The sequence below is a fragment of the Poecilia latipinna genome, unplaced genomic scaffold (genome assembly GCF_001443285.1).
Source record: "Poecilia latipinna isolate Pla-1442-1.1 unplaced genomic scaffold, P_latipinna-1.0 Scaffold237, whole genome shotgun sequence".
Taxonomy (NCBI): domain Eukaryota; kingdom Metazoa; phylum Chordata; class Actinopteri; order Cyprinodontiformes; family Poeciliidae; genus Poecilia; species Poecilia latipinna.
The window spans coordinates 345,784-359,679 of record NW_015112853.1 but is presented as its reverse complement, the minus strand read 5'-3'; the positions used below and the strand labels follow the sequence as shown (position 1 = coordinate 359,679).

The window sequence follows — 13,896 nt, the reverse complement described above, 5'->3', positions numbered from 1 at the left end:
GAAAGCAAATGGGAAATAAAAGATGGGAGTGAAGGGCAAACACCACTTCATTTACATGCATTTCAACCATTTTTCCTATTAAAAGGATTTAGATTTAGAGCGCCTGGAAAGTCTCCGGGGATAAACACAGCAGAGTTTGACTTTTAAAACAGTCACGTTGAATAGACAAACAGCTTTCCGAGTGCAAATCAATAATCGCAGACAGCAAAAGCCTTTTTTTTTTTTTACTGATATGGAACTTCAAAGTGTGACTTAGGAGTCAGACTGGCTTAAAAAACATCAATGGAAGAGGCAATGTGTGTGAGTGAGGTTGTGTGTGTGTGTGTGTGCGTGTGTGTGTGTGTGTGTTTAATGGGAGGACTGTGAGCGGCCAGGGGTCCTGGCAGAGTTAGCTGCAGCCCACCTGGACCGCTGTCAGTCAGATGATGCTCCGCGCGTTTGAAGACATCAGCGCTGCAGAGCTGCATCACTACTTGTTGCTGCAGCTTCAGCACCAACAGCACCTCAGAGGCACAGCTAGAGCACGGAGAGACCGCACGCTTCGGAGGGCAGAGAGAGAGAGAGAAAAAAAATGCGAGCTGCGTGTGTTTGGCCATTTGTTGTCTGGATGTTCGGCTCTCAGCGGGCAGCTGCGGAACAAACGCTCAACGACTCCTCACTTCTGGGAGAGGAGATGTTCTCACACACGGAGAGTTTACTGAATGTTTCGGCCAAGTCGGGGAACCGGACTTCGGGTGTTTTCCTGCTGGACTTCGACGACGGGATGCTGGAGGACTGGCGCGCCCTGGCCAATAGGAGGAGCAGGGCGAAGGAGTCGCAGGAGTGCTGGGTCAAGGTGCTGCTGGTGGCCGCCTACTCGCTCATCATCGTGGTGTCTCTGTTCGGAAACACGCTGGTGTGCCATGTGGTGGCCAAAAACAAGCGCACTCAGTCCTCCACCAGCTTATTCATCCTGAACCTGGCCGTGGCCGATATCTTCATCACAGTGCTTAACACACCGTTCACTCTGGTAAGACAACTTTACCGGAACTGTCCCGCTCGCCAAATATTTTGTCGACGAGTTTGAAAGGGTCCCACTTTCAGTGAAGCTCACCAACAGCTACTGTTGCTTTGTTGAGCATTTAACGCACCCGTGCGTAATGTCTCTACAGCACTAAAAATACGTTAAATAAAATGTAAAAGTGTGAACAAGTTTTATGTTGGTAGATTTCAGTCAGTATTTATAAGCAATAATAATAGCTATCAATAATCTGAAATAGTAAATTATCAATTATTTTCAATGAGATTAATTTGGAGTGACTGTATAATTTAAATACTTCTAGTTCTTGTATGATTAAAATAAATGTATTCATTAGTGAGGCATAAACTTGTATGAGACTCTGTATTATAACCTTGAGTTAAATAACCAAATATTTAAAATAAGATCTTAAGTAGCTTTGCTTAAAGCTAATCACCTTGCAGCTTTTCAGCTGTGGTTTGAAATCAGAATTACTCTATCAAGAAAGAGGTGCAGCTTACTCTGTCACCGTCCATGTCTTTAGGAGTTTGAATTATTTCCAAGCAGTCAAATATGCCTGTTTTGTTTGTATGAAAAAAAAAGAAGAAGTGATCTTTCTTTCAATATGTTACAGACTCAGGTGGGGGAGGAGCAGCGCTGTACTAATATATTCTCCAAAGCTTAATAAACTTTACCCTTGTTGAATTCGTAGCTGTAATCTGAGCTCCCGGGTGTTTGTGTTCCCTCAGGTCCGCTTTGTGCACAGGACCTGGGTGTTTGGGAGGACAATGTGTCACATCAGTCGCTTTGTACAGTATTGCTCTCTGCATGTGTCCACTCTGACCCTCACCGCCATCGCTCTGGACCGAAGACAGGTCAGCTCGTGCATGCACTACAGGGTTTGCCCTCGGTCTTTGCTGAATTGCAGGGTTTTTTTTTAGTCAAATCAAAAGACGATCTTCTCTCTAGTGCTCTCCTTTGCTAAGGGTCTGTATTCAGTCTAAGTCTAAGTCTGTATTCAGGTGAGGAGTGACAAGATAGGAAATATTGAACACAGGACACCTTTAAACACATGAACACTTTTAGAATTTAATTTCATCTTAGATTTGATTTTTGCAAAGTTCGAGAAGAAAGTCTGTGTTGCTGACAATATGAATCTTCACAGCATCCTTCCTATTTTTAGGTCTGCAGAAGGTCAAAAACACTTCTGTTTGCATTTCCTCATATAACTCTACAAACACGCCTCCTCTCCTCTTTCCTTCTTCAGAATAAGGCTTTCCTCATAATGGCAGCTTTTGATTGATTTCCATATTACAGGCTGAAGATGAGAGGAGACGAGGTGACATAAAACCAGCAACCTGAAAGGATCCCATTCAGGGAACGTCATGACACCTTAGCTGTAATTATCTGAAATCTGCTTTGTCTTTGTTTTAACAGGTGCAATATGAAAACTCTTCTTGAAATTAATATTGAATGTGAGATTCATTAAATGTGAACATGCTCCATCTTCAAAGATGCTTTTTAAAAACAGCATTTCAGGCAGATTAACTGTGCTACTAGCTTTCAGATCCGTACAAAAAGATTGAGTCATTCTTTATTTCTGTATGTATTTGTTTCCAGTGAGCCAGATTGTGATCTCTCAGTGGTGAATGAGGCAATAGTTTTCGAGGCTTTATAAACTTTTAAAGTTTGGTCTGCTTTTTTAGTCATTTTGTCGTCATTTTGATTCACTACGTCCCTTAATTTAATCTTAAAAGCACAAAAGAAGTTTAGTTGTAATTTAAGTGAAACTACAGAGAAAAATGGAATGGTAGAAAATGTAAGAATAGGTAAAAAAAAAAAAAGCAATAAAAAACACCCTCCGATTGCATTTTCATTTGTTACTTCAAATAAAATACAAATGAAATGTTCTTTTCTTCAACTTCATATTAGATTCTGCTTCTTTGACCAGAGGTAACAATGAAACGCGTCGGGCCGGGGTCCCTTTCAGCTAAGATGTGATTGAAAAGCGCACGCTGAAAGCACATTGTATCTGGAGATATCCTACGCTTTTATGAACTATGGACATGTTCTCTAAAGCTGTGTCTCAGTCTTCTGTCTTTTTCTTTTGTCTGGCTGAATGAATAAATGAATGAAGAAAATGATGAGTTCATGCAGCAACAACACTCACAATGACACCAAATACAACAAAGACCAAGACAATTGGAAAAATAAAGCCTATCTGAATACAGTAAATTATATTTCACCCCCACTGCTGCTTTGGAATCACACAGCACTGTAGTTTTTAATGCTTTTAGGACGTACAGCTTCATCAGCAGTGCATTGAGTTTATTGTGTGTATTGGAACAAAATGGGACTTTATTGTGAAGCATTGTTAAATAAGTTAAAACACACACACACACACAATGACTGACATCTACAAAGTCATCATGGAGATCTATGAAGTCTTTATTATCATTCTTATTGTTGTCATGATTTATTATTATTATTATTATTATTATTATTATTATTATTATTATTATTATTATTATTATTATTATTATTATTATTGTATCCTTAGTGCTGCAAACCTTGAAGGATCTGAGATTCCTGAAAAAGTACAGCCTGCTGTGTCCCTTTTGTAGACAGCTTCATAGTTGTGCCTCCAGTCCGGTCTGTGGACTGGAGGTATTTTTAATTCTCCACCACCTCAACTTTTTTTCTTTCCCCCAAATGATGCAAATATATGTGTTTGAGCTCTTCCTGCTCCTCCTGAAAGTTGCAACCATCTCATTTGTTCTTTTCCCATTGAAGACAAGATGATTGTTTCCACACCATGTCACAAAGTGAGTGCAGTGTTGTGTAAAACACACCTCTGCAACTTTTATTTCCAAAAGATTCTTGTGCAAACTATGTACTCGGGAAGGGTGGAGTGGGGGAGGTGTTGCTTTCAGTTGTGCACTTATTTGTGTCTCATTATGGTTTGTGGAATAGAAAAGATGGCTATAAGCATTTGCAAAGTGCTGCTCCTTTTATGAATGTTTTAGTGGTTGGCAAGTGTAATGTTCTCTCTACGGTGTTTGGCTAATATTGATGCTTTACAGCCTAATTCTAGTTCTTAATGGATCCTCAATAGACCCCAAACATGGATCACATCTTCAGGATCCATTTATTCCTCATTGAAGAAAACGAAGAGTGGTCTCTTTTGATCCATTATCTTTGCATCAAAAATACCGCACTCGGTTCTTCCAGTTGAATTTTTTTTTTTTGTATGCGCTTTATCCTAACTTGAAATTCAGTTCTACATGTTTCTACACATTTTAGCTATTATACCATTAGTTAATTTTTACATGTGTTACTGAACTAATGGTTGGTTATGGTCAGAATGCACCAACTTGTGCTGCATTAAAATGGACTGTCTTACGAACGGCCAGTTTGCATGCAGCCAACATGTGGATAAACAAAGAGGTGATGAGCAATGGGACAATTTGTTTGAGAATAGTCAGACAGGGTGCAAAAGTACCAAAGTACACAAAAACCTTGCTTTTAGGAAACAAAATAAATTGAATCTCCTCAGAGGCTGAGAGGCTGTGCAAGCAGGAGATGAAAGATGCACTTGATGAACCTGCGCACAATGAGCAGATGATGACAAATCGGATTAATGAAAGTATCTGGGTTATGCATGATCTTGGTCTTTTTATTTCACAAAAAACTGCTTTTTGACATCAGCACATTTATGAACTAATTTGTCAAAACATTTGACAAGAGTAGCATTGCAGTATTCCTGCTGTAAGTTGTCACTTCATGTCATAAGTTACAGAAACATAAAAACAAACCCAAGGTAATTTCAATAAATCTGATGACTAAAGCGAACCATGCTTCTCACTAAAATACAGCATGAGTGACCAAAACACTTTACTTGGAACAATCAACAAAATGAAGGCTTCTTTGTCATCCAAGTTTTTAAAAATTTGTTCCATCCCTTTGAGTGATCAAACTTGAGTACTGCTCTGATTCCACAGACAAGTGGGAATCTATTGATTATAATCTATCTAGACTCGATGAATAACTTGGATGTTTGAAATGATCAGAAACAACTAAACGAAGTGCGCTGCATTGAGAATTCATGACAATTATGAAGCATTTTCTGTTTCTGAATTAATTACATAAGTGTTTCTCAAGTGCCATGTAACAACGATATTTAATCTTACTTTACCTTTGCATGTTGAGTGCTTGAAGTGGCTGACATGACATCAGATTTGGATGCGGCAGGTCATGGTCACCTGCCAAGATAATTTCTGCTTTTCATCCATAATTGTCTGACTGTCCTGTTTTATATAAACTGATTAAACTCGGCAAGAATAGGAAATTATTATTTTTTTCTGTTGTAACAGTGATTTTTGCAATAGTTTCTGCAAAAAGTGGCAGATTATGTTGAAAAAAACAAAAAAACAAAAAACAATTGTGACTGTTGAATTTGTGGCTTAAGGCTCATGAAACTCTGCCAAATTGCCCTCCACCAAAGCCAAACAGCTTATTCTCCTTTCAATTAGAGGATTTGCACCTGACTAGGAGCATGAACGTTACCCACAGTGGAACTTCAAGCTGATTTTAAGTCGCAGAACTATAGGAAGTGAGCTGCAGAATAATCTCTGTGTAGATAGATTTCCACGTTCAGATATTTATCAAAACGAAAAAGTCTTTAGCAAGGGTTTGAATTCTCCATCTATTAAAGTTATAAAATTTCACTGATGCCACTTTTATTGCCTCAGAAAGAAACAGCAAGTGTTTGAAACATACCCACCGAACAGTGATTTGTAACAAGCATGATGAAGATGCTGTAATAAAAGGGTAATTTCTCAGCATTCTACTTTTTAATTATTTTGTGAAAAGTGCTAGGTTGTGCCCAGATCCTCTTGACACACCTCTATATCCTTTGGTCAATATCAGTGTGTAATTCTTCCTCCTCACTTCAAGAAAATGATTTGCATTCATTCTAGCAAGTCTGTGTGGATAGCCATTAGACTAACCGCTTTTGTGGTATTTTTTCCCCCCTCAAAAATGTGTCGTCTCTTTCCACTACTACACAGACGACTGCCAGATTTACCTGCCTTTGACACCCAATAATGCATGTTCAGTCCAACTTATTAAATTGTCTCGATGTTGTAAAGGGTTGCTGATCTAACTATCCATCCCATTGCATTAGTCTTGTTGCATCACAGGCTGCTGTTATCATGGTGTGTGTTGGGGACCAGATGGAGGATTGGAGCTGGTGGGTGTATAGAGATGTGCATTTTTTGTATGGAGGAATGTGTTTCCATTTTGCCTGCACACCTAGGTTTGATTTGCCAGTCTCTCACTATTCTATCTCCTTCAGAGTCTGACCTGAAAGTCGCTCCCAAGGAGCCATTACTGAGCACCTTGCACATGCATAATTATATCTATTAAATTAACCTTTCCCGGCTTGTGTTTTATGTACAGGGTTCCAAGCGTACTGTGCACATTTACCTTATTTTTGCACAGAATCTTCGATGCATTTTCTTTTAAAAAAAAAATGGTCTTGAACTTTTTTTATTATATTACGTATCAAAAAATATCAGTACCATTAAATGCAACACTTTTATTCATTTGAAATCTATAAAAAAATGTGTCTGTCTCAAGGATAACATTGTCTATGCCAGCAAGAATTTATGAAAGTTTATTCTCAGAATTACAATATTTAGTGGAAAGTGGATTATTATATTGGCTCTGGTCCAATTCTCAAGAGAATTTAGAAAGCAAATTCAGATTTTCTTTTGCTCAATAAAAAAAACAAACAAAAAAAAACAAAAAAAACAACAACTTTATTTTAATGTTTCTTTCTATGAAAAACAAAATCAAAGTTTTCTCCAGAATACCGATTTCAGTGCTATGTCATGTCTGTCCATTGTTGTTTTTTTGTGAGTCATTATAAAAACAATCATTGCCATTTTGTTTTTAAACTAGAACGAGACACATAATCTTAAATATGATGTATATTTTCTTTTATCCACAGGCTCAAACATGGACACTTCCACGACTGTCACTATTACGATTTGTTTATTTACCCTTAAACTGCAGAGAAAACACACTTTTGGCGTAGGTGTCAACAAGCTCCTGGCATGATTCTGAGTGGATTTTTTATTTGGCCGGCTACTTCTATCAGAAGTGATAGAGGTCATTAAGATGGACTGGTCTCCTGCCAGAAAAGACAACCCACTGGCTTTTCAATTCATGCTTCATGAATTTTCAGTGGCATTGATGTTAGCCTGCTTTATCCAGACCCCCTTCTGATTTGACTCCGCTGGGTGTTTCAGCAAAACACCGACAGCAAACATACCATAAAACTATTTTCTTGAATAAATTAGAGTAATAAAAAGCTTCTGGAACAACTCTAACCTTGACATTGCTGAGCATTTTCAAAATATTCTGGTTTTCACCTTAAAACATACCAGTGTTAATGAGCTATACCATATCTTCCTGGGATTAAGCCAGGATTGTTTCTTCGCAATTCATCCAAATGTTATTCTTGGTGTCTGTATAGATTTTTAGCGTTTATATGTCATTTTGACTCTGTTTGAGTAGATCTGCTGGTCTATCAGTTCCTGTGTGTCGTTAAGATTGCATTTCTGCTCAGTGTTTCTCATGTTGACATTTTCTGCTCCATACTTCTGTAATTCCCTCAGCTCCTCACACACCTTCAGCCTTTTTCCATCTGGTGATTCTCTCACCTCATAGTAGTATTTTATCAGTCACTTAGTCCTTTTTCTCATGGTCAGATCCTCTGCTGACCTGAGTCTGTTGCCTAGTTCCTCTGGGTTCTTTTGCTGTTGCTTGTCGTGAGTCTCTTTATGTTTACTGAGATTCATTTATTCACCATTCTCCTCCTGTTACTTGTCGGACATCAATGTTTTGGTGTTCTCATCAACACCAAAACATTGAACTGCATAGAATGGACAAAAACATTATATCCAAGCCTGTGCACCTACTTTTAGTTTTTTTTTTTTTTTTTTAATTACAGAGGTTCCATGAAAGCATCAGGAAAATTCAATAGATCTTTTTATTTATTTTTTTCTTTTTTAGCTCCTCTGAATTTTTTTGTAGATAGACTCAGTTTCTTATCGAACCACCTACAAAGAAAAAGCCCCCCCCTCTACCGCCTTTATTTCTATTAGACAACAAAAGCCGACGGTACATTGTGTCTCCCCCTTGAAGCCTCTGGTCAATAGAGCTTCCAGTAAACAAACTGACGTTTAATCATTGTCTTTTAAATCAAGGCTAGTTTTTTTTTCTTTTTTTATCACAACAAAGGCCAAAAATAGACAAATACTTGTGGGGAGTAGTTAATCCTAAATGCTGTTCATGTCTTCTTCAAATGTGTTTCATATCGATTTGCAGTGTGTGTGTGTGTGTGTGTAGGTGTGTGTGCGTGTGCGTGTGTGTGTGTGTGTGTGTTTGTGGAGAGGTTCATCTGTGTTGTTTGCTCCATTTCCTCAGGTGATACTGCATCCGCTCAGACCGCGGATGACCCCAGCTCAAGGCGGTGTTTGGGTGGCTGTTATCTGGATAATGGCCAGCTGCTTTTCCCTACCACATGCAATCTACCAGAAACTCCTGACTTTCACCTACAGGTACGATTCTTGACACTCAAACTTGTTCACACTTAATTAGTTGAGAAACAAACACACACTTCCTATTTTGTGCCTGAGAGACAAGAGTGACACTTGACTTGATGACTTCAAAGCAAATAAGCAATCCTGTTCATTCTTTTGAAGATTGGTGTTTTTTTTTCTTTTAATTTGATCTTGTTAAAATAGTAAAAGGAGAGCTGTGTAAAAAATGAACTTTGCTCCTCAAATAAAACAGTTGATAAGGGAGGATTAAAAGGTGAACAATCAAAAGACAAAGTCGGATATGACAAAAGTGTCCTTAAGATGATTAAAAGAACCTTACGAAAGGGTTTCTACCTCCTTATTTTTGTTACATCCTCAACCGGGGACTTTTTTTTATCTGCAGAGATAATAAAACCTGGTAAAGGTCGCATGAGGACAGGGATTCAATTTCCAGCAGGACAATAACCTTAAAAGTACGAACAGAACTACAAGGAAGTGGTTAAGGTCAAAGTATATTTATGCGTTCCAATGGCCAAGTCAAAGTTTAGGTTGAAATTCAATTGATAATCTGTTATAATAATTGAAACTTAATGTTCTCACCTGCTCTCCATTTATTCTGTCTGAGCTTGAGTTATTTTGCCAACCAGAATAAGAAAGGAAAAATTTTTGCAAAGCCGACAACGACTCGAAAATGTAATTTGTAACAGATTTCTTCTGCTTTTGTATGTTGTCACACTTGCATGTTTGACATCATTAAGCAGATTTAATGTAAAACAAAGACAAACAGAGTAAGTAAAATCCATTTTTGGGTGATTTTGAAAGCTTTGCAAATAGTCCATCTTGGAGACTATTTGTCCGGCCATCAGATTGTGACCTAAACCTCAAGCGGTTTGGTTATGCAATGGGACTTTGATGCCTGACATCAAGTCCAACTTAACTCAAAGGTTTTGAGTAGACTAGTCAAAGTGCTCAACATAAATCTGAGGATCAGCTGGTGAATGCCTGTTAGCTTTAGGTTGGCCACACAGAAAATGAAGGATTCTAATAATTTCACAATTTTGGTACAAATTTCAATATCTGTTCCAGACCTGGTGATCTTTTGTTGATAAAAAAAAATACTTCACCAAGGCAGTCCACCAAAACTGGTTTTACTTTCGGTGCTCATCAAACAGCATGAGCATTTTTTTTCTAAGGCTTCTTCAATTTCAAGAAATGTACCAAGTTCTGACCTAAATTATTTTCCTCTCTCAACTCTCCTGATTTTCCCCAACCAGCCCAGAAATGGAGCGCAGCCTTTGTGTCCCAGATTTCCCTGAGCCATCAGATGTCTACTGGCAGTACATTGATCTCCTGACCTTCATTCTGCTGTACATGCTGCCGCTCCTCATCATCACTGCGTCCTACACCACGGTGGCTCGCAGGCTGTGGCGCCACAACGCCATTGGCGACACGACCACAGCTCAGCACGCCACGCAGAGGAGGAAGCGGCGGAGGACCTTGGCCATGCTGCTCCTTGTGGTCGGGGTGTTTGCCGTCTGCTGGTTTCCGCTCAACTGCTACGTGGTGCTGCTGTCCAGCCAGGCTATCCACTCCTCAAACACCCTCTTCTTCTGCTTTCACTGGCTCGCAATGAGCTCCACCTGCTACAACCCTTTCATTTACTGCTGCCTGAATCCCACCTTCCGCCAGGAGCTGCGGCTGCTCCTCGACAGGTGCCGCCTGAGGCAGAGAGCGGCGGTCGGGTTGGAGCCCCAGCGAGGCCCCCCGGTTGCCTGTGCTCCATGTCACCGAGCCGCCTGGCCCGACAACCACGAGTCCTCCAGGCCGAGCCACGCTTTGTCACGCCCAGGCCAGGACTCCTTGCAGCAGAGTCATGCCTCCTCCAGTCAGAGCCACAACCTCAAAGACGCACACGTGCTCTTCACGGCCAGGCATCCCCTCACTGGGAAAACAGACATCTTCTCGGTGGAGCCCATAGTGGCTGCGCGATAACTAGACACAGCTGCACTCCAGCTCAGCTTTAAACTCCTACAAAGGTTTCTTCTTAACATTTCTGTTGTGTTCATTGGTCTTTATTAGGTTGTTTGTTCAGTAATGTTCTCTAAAAACCCTCTGAGGCCTTCGAAGAACATTTGGATTTCTACCGAGTTGAAATTACGCACAGATGGACTCCAATTTACAAATGAAGTGGCTTCAGAAGGCAGACGACCACACTGGATTTCATCTCGGAATATCTGAAGTAAAAGGGATTGAATGAAACTGCAAATAGCACTTTCCCAATATTTATCGTTAACAATATGGAATTGTCCTTTTTCTTCTACTTCACATTCATGCACCGAACTCAAGAGTGTAAATAAGGAGTGCTGAACAAAAATGCATTGCACACTTATTTATGTTTGCGAAAAAGATGAAAACCATTCTCCTTTTTCCTTCGGTTTTACAATTATGCACCACTTTGATGTCTTGTACATTTATTCCACAATGTCGGCACTTTGTTTATATAACACTCACACAGTCTTAGCGTTCAGGTGGAACGTGGCAAATGTCACAACCAGACAGGGGTTGTCCTGTCAGATCGTCAGTTCCTGAAACGACACTCTGTGTGGACACTGCTGACACAGTAAAAAACTTGTAGGGCCCAAATTAGGTCATCTCTTAAGACTCCGGGAGGGACAAAAAAGACTTTATCATGAGGTCTATTCAGTGTTATCTCCATTTTGGGGCTTCTGGATGGTTGGAAAAGATCTATTTTTGATTTTTGCTCTAACTTTTTTTTTCTGTGTACATAGAGTTCCTCTACTAAGATCTTAACATATTTTCATAAATGTAGAGCCAAAAATGTAAGTCAGAAGTTTCCTGGATATGCGTTTCTTGCTATAATGGTGTTAATAAAAGTGGAAAATCATGGAACAAACAATACTTAAGTCAAAAGACGCTGTGAAAAATAGACATGGACGTCTCAGTGGAACTTCTTTCAGAGCCATACAACAAAAAAGGACTTTTTTTTCCCGGTGTAATACCCTCCCCCCCTCCACACACACACACAAATTACTGCACTCCATCTTTACTATACTTTTGTTTACATCTCTCGCTTTCCATTTTGCACATTTTCGCTATTTTTCCACACATTATCACAATTCATCAACTGCGTTGCCACTTTGCTTTAACACTTCTTCACCATTATGTACGATGTTACAGCTTCTGTTATGTGTCACAGCAAAATCTTATGTCAGTTGCTAGGAATGTATTTTACACTGTGAGCACAATGACATAAAAATATGCAACTACTAGCAGAGCCTGTATATGAGGTATGGAAAAACTGTATCTGGATTCTTGACTGTAAAGGTAAGACTTTCACTTTGACATTCAGACAAAGGTGAGATAAACCCTTTCTGGAAACAGCCTAGTGCCAGCCTGTTTGGCAAATCAGTCTGTCAAATGGTATAAAGGACTAAAGCAGCTGAATCAGATAGAAACACAGATACACTTGGCACAAAAGGAAAGCAAATTGTGTTGGTTTGATTGCTTTTTTTGCTTTAACAATGCCTCTTGGATTTGAAAGCCCCTTCATTTCTCCTTAAATGGTGCCACAAAATGCATTGGTGGGTTGAGCAGCAGAGAGTAAACTATGGGTTGTGCAGATGAAAAATAACTAAATCATTTTTGTTATAACCTGACAACTTAATTTGCAATTGACTACTGGTTTGTGTCCATTTCTTGATTAGATAATTTAAGAATGAAGAAACAAGACACTGTCTATTTTCTACCCAGGGGGCTCAGCAGCGCTTAGCCTTTCATAAATACATCTTGGCACCTCCAAGATCCCAAGATCACCAAACTGGTGACCAGTTTGGTCAGCAGTGTTTAACCAAGCTGGTCACCAGTTTGGTCAATCACTGCTGTGGGATTACATCCTGCTGTCAACCAGATTTTGTAGGTCTGCTGGCAGATTACTCTATAATCTCTCCGTCTTAAGAGTGGAGGCATAGTTTCTGATAAGCCTTGCTCTTATACTGACAGCTTGGAGGGCAGACGTTGGTCTAGACTCTGAATGAAAAGATATGGGTTGCACTGGTTGCAGAATGTATCAAGAATATCTCCCGTGATGACGAGCCTTGATTTTCCAGAGACAGAGATGGCATCTCACACTTTCACACTGCTTTTCACCAGAAGCTCTTTTGCATTGGCAGAAAGGATTGGCGAGTTTCCTCAACTCTGCTGCTGCTCAAACCACAAATGCATTTTCCTTTCAAATGTGTCACAATCCAAGGGGAAATAAACAAGCTTCCTGGCGGTTTAAAAGTCACTGCCAAGAAGCACTGCTGGAAGGAATCTACCAATCACAAATATGAATGGTCACTCAGTAGATTTATGAATATGCAAATCTGTTTTATTTTCATTTTATTTATTTCTTCATGCCTTTTAAAATCTCATTTTTCAAACAATATCAAAGGAGAGCTCATTTTATCTGATTTAAACTTTTTCCCCCCACACCTTTCCCCATTTCTTTTATCTAAGAGTTTAAAGTTTTAAAGTTTAGAATTGATATTCCATTGTGACATTTCCATGTAAATTTATGCTTTATTATAAAGTTCAGAAAGCTCAGTTTTAATGGGTGTAGCTTTGATTCAGATTAGAATGGATGAATGTGTGAATTCAACAATCCTGTTTAATAGGAAGTGATAAATAGCACATTATGCATTTTTATAGAAAAAAATAATCATGACAGCCTGTATTCTTTCGGTTCTGTCCTGATTCTGCATAAACTAGTTTTTTGGCATTGTGATGAGCTCAAACCTTTGGTCCATCCTGGCTGCTTTTAGTATATATAGCTCTTACTGCATACAATGCTACATGCTAATGCACTAATGACTACAGGTCCTTCTTTGTACCGAGAAATTTCATTTAAGCTCAAAAGCAGAACTTGCTGACTTTCAGTTCAGAAAAAAATCCCAGACTCCAACATGTAACACCATGGATCCAGCAGAATCTATTAGCTTGTTGTGCTAATTAGCCTGGTAGATGTCACCAAGCGCATCAACGCCTTCCAGCATTGGAGGGTTAGCATAAATTCTGGGAATTACATCACACCCAATTTAACCCAAAGGTTAAACATTGAGGTTGCAATGTTTTCATTGCAACCTTAAAAATGCCTGAAAAATTAAATACATGTTTTCAGCAGATCTATTTACCTCTTTTTTTTTTTTTTTTTTTTTTTTTTAAATAAGAGACCAAAAGGAAAAGGGAAAATTAGGAAGAAAAATGATGCAAATGGGCCCCGCAGTTTTT

The 13,896-nt window shown here is 39.2% G+C and overlaps 1 protein-coding gene across 1 annotated transcript; it reads left to right on the top strand.

Annotated features, from left to right (window-relative positions):
- The first annotated feature begins 377 nt into the window (after positions 1 to 377).
- On the top strand, positions 378 to 13,829 carry gpr83 (G protein-coupled receptor 83). The gene is made up of 4 exons (XM_015032288.1): positions 378 to 1,009; positions 1,747 to 1,872; positions 8,492 to 8,625; positions 9,882 to 13,829. The coding sequence occupies exons 1-4, from the start codon at positions 572 to 574 to the stop codon at positions 10,597 to 10,599; spliced, it is 1,416 nt and encodes a 471-aa protein (XP_014887774.1). The 5' UTR covers positions 378 to 571; the 3' UTR covers positions 10,600 to 13,829.
- Positions 13,830 to 13,896: the final 67 nt, after the last annotated feature.

Excerpts from the sequence above, each read along its gene's own strand:
- gpr83 (XM_015032288.1), top strand. The coding sequence starts at position 572 with ATGCGAGCTGCGTGTGTTTGGCCATTTGTTGTCTGGATGTTCGGCTCT. Across the intron at positions 1,010-1,746 it reads TTAACACACCGTTCACTCTG|GTCCGCTTTGTGCACAGGAC; the intron begins GTAAGACAACTT and ends GTGTTCCCTCAG. Across the intron at positions 8,626-9,881 it reads CTCCTGACTTTCACCTACAG|CCCAGAAATGGAGCGCAGCC; the intron begins GTACGATTCTTG and ends TTCCCCAACCAG.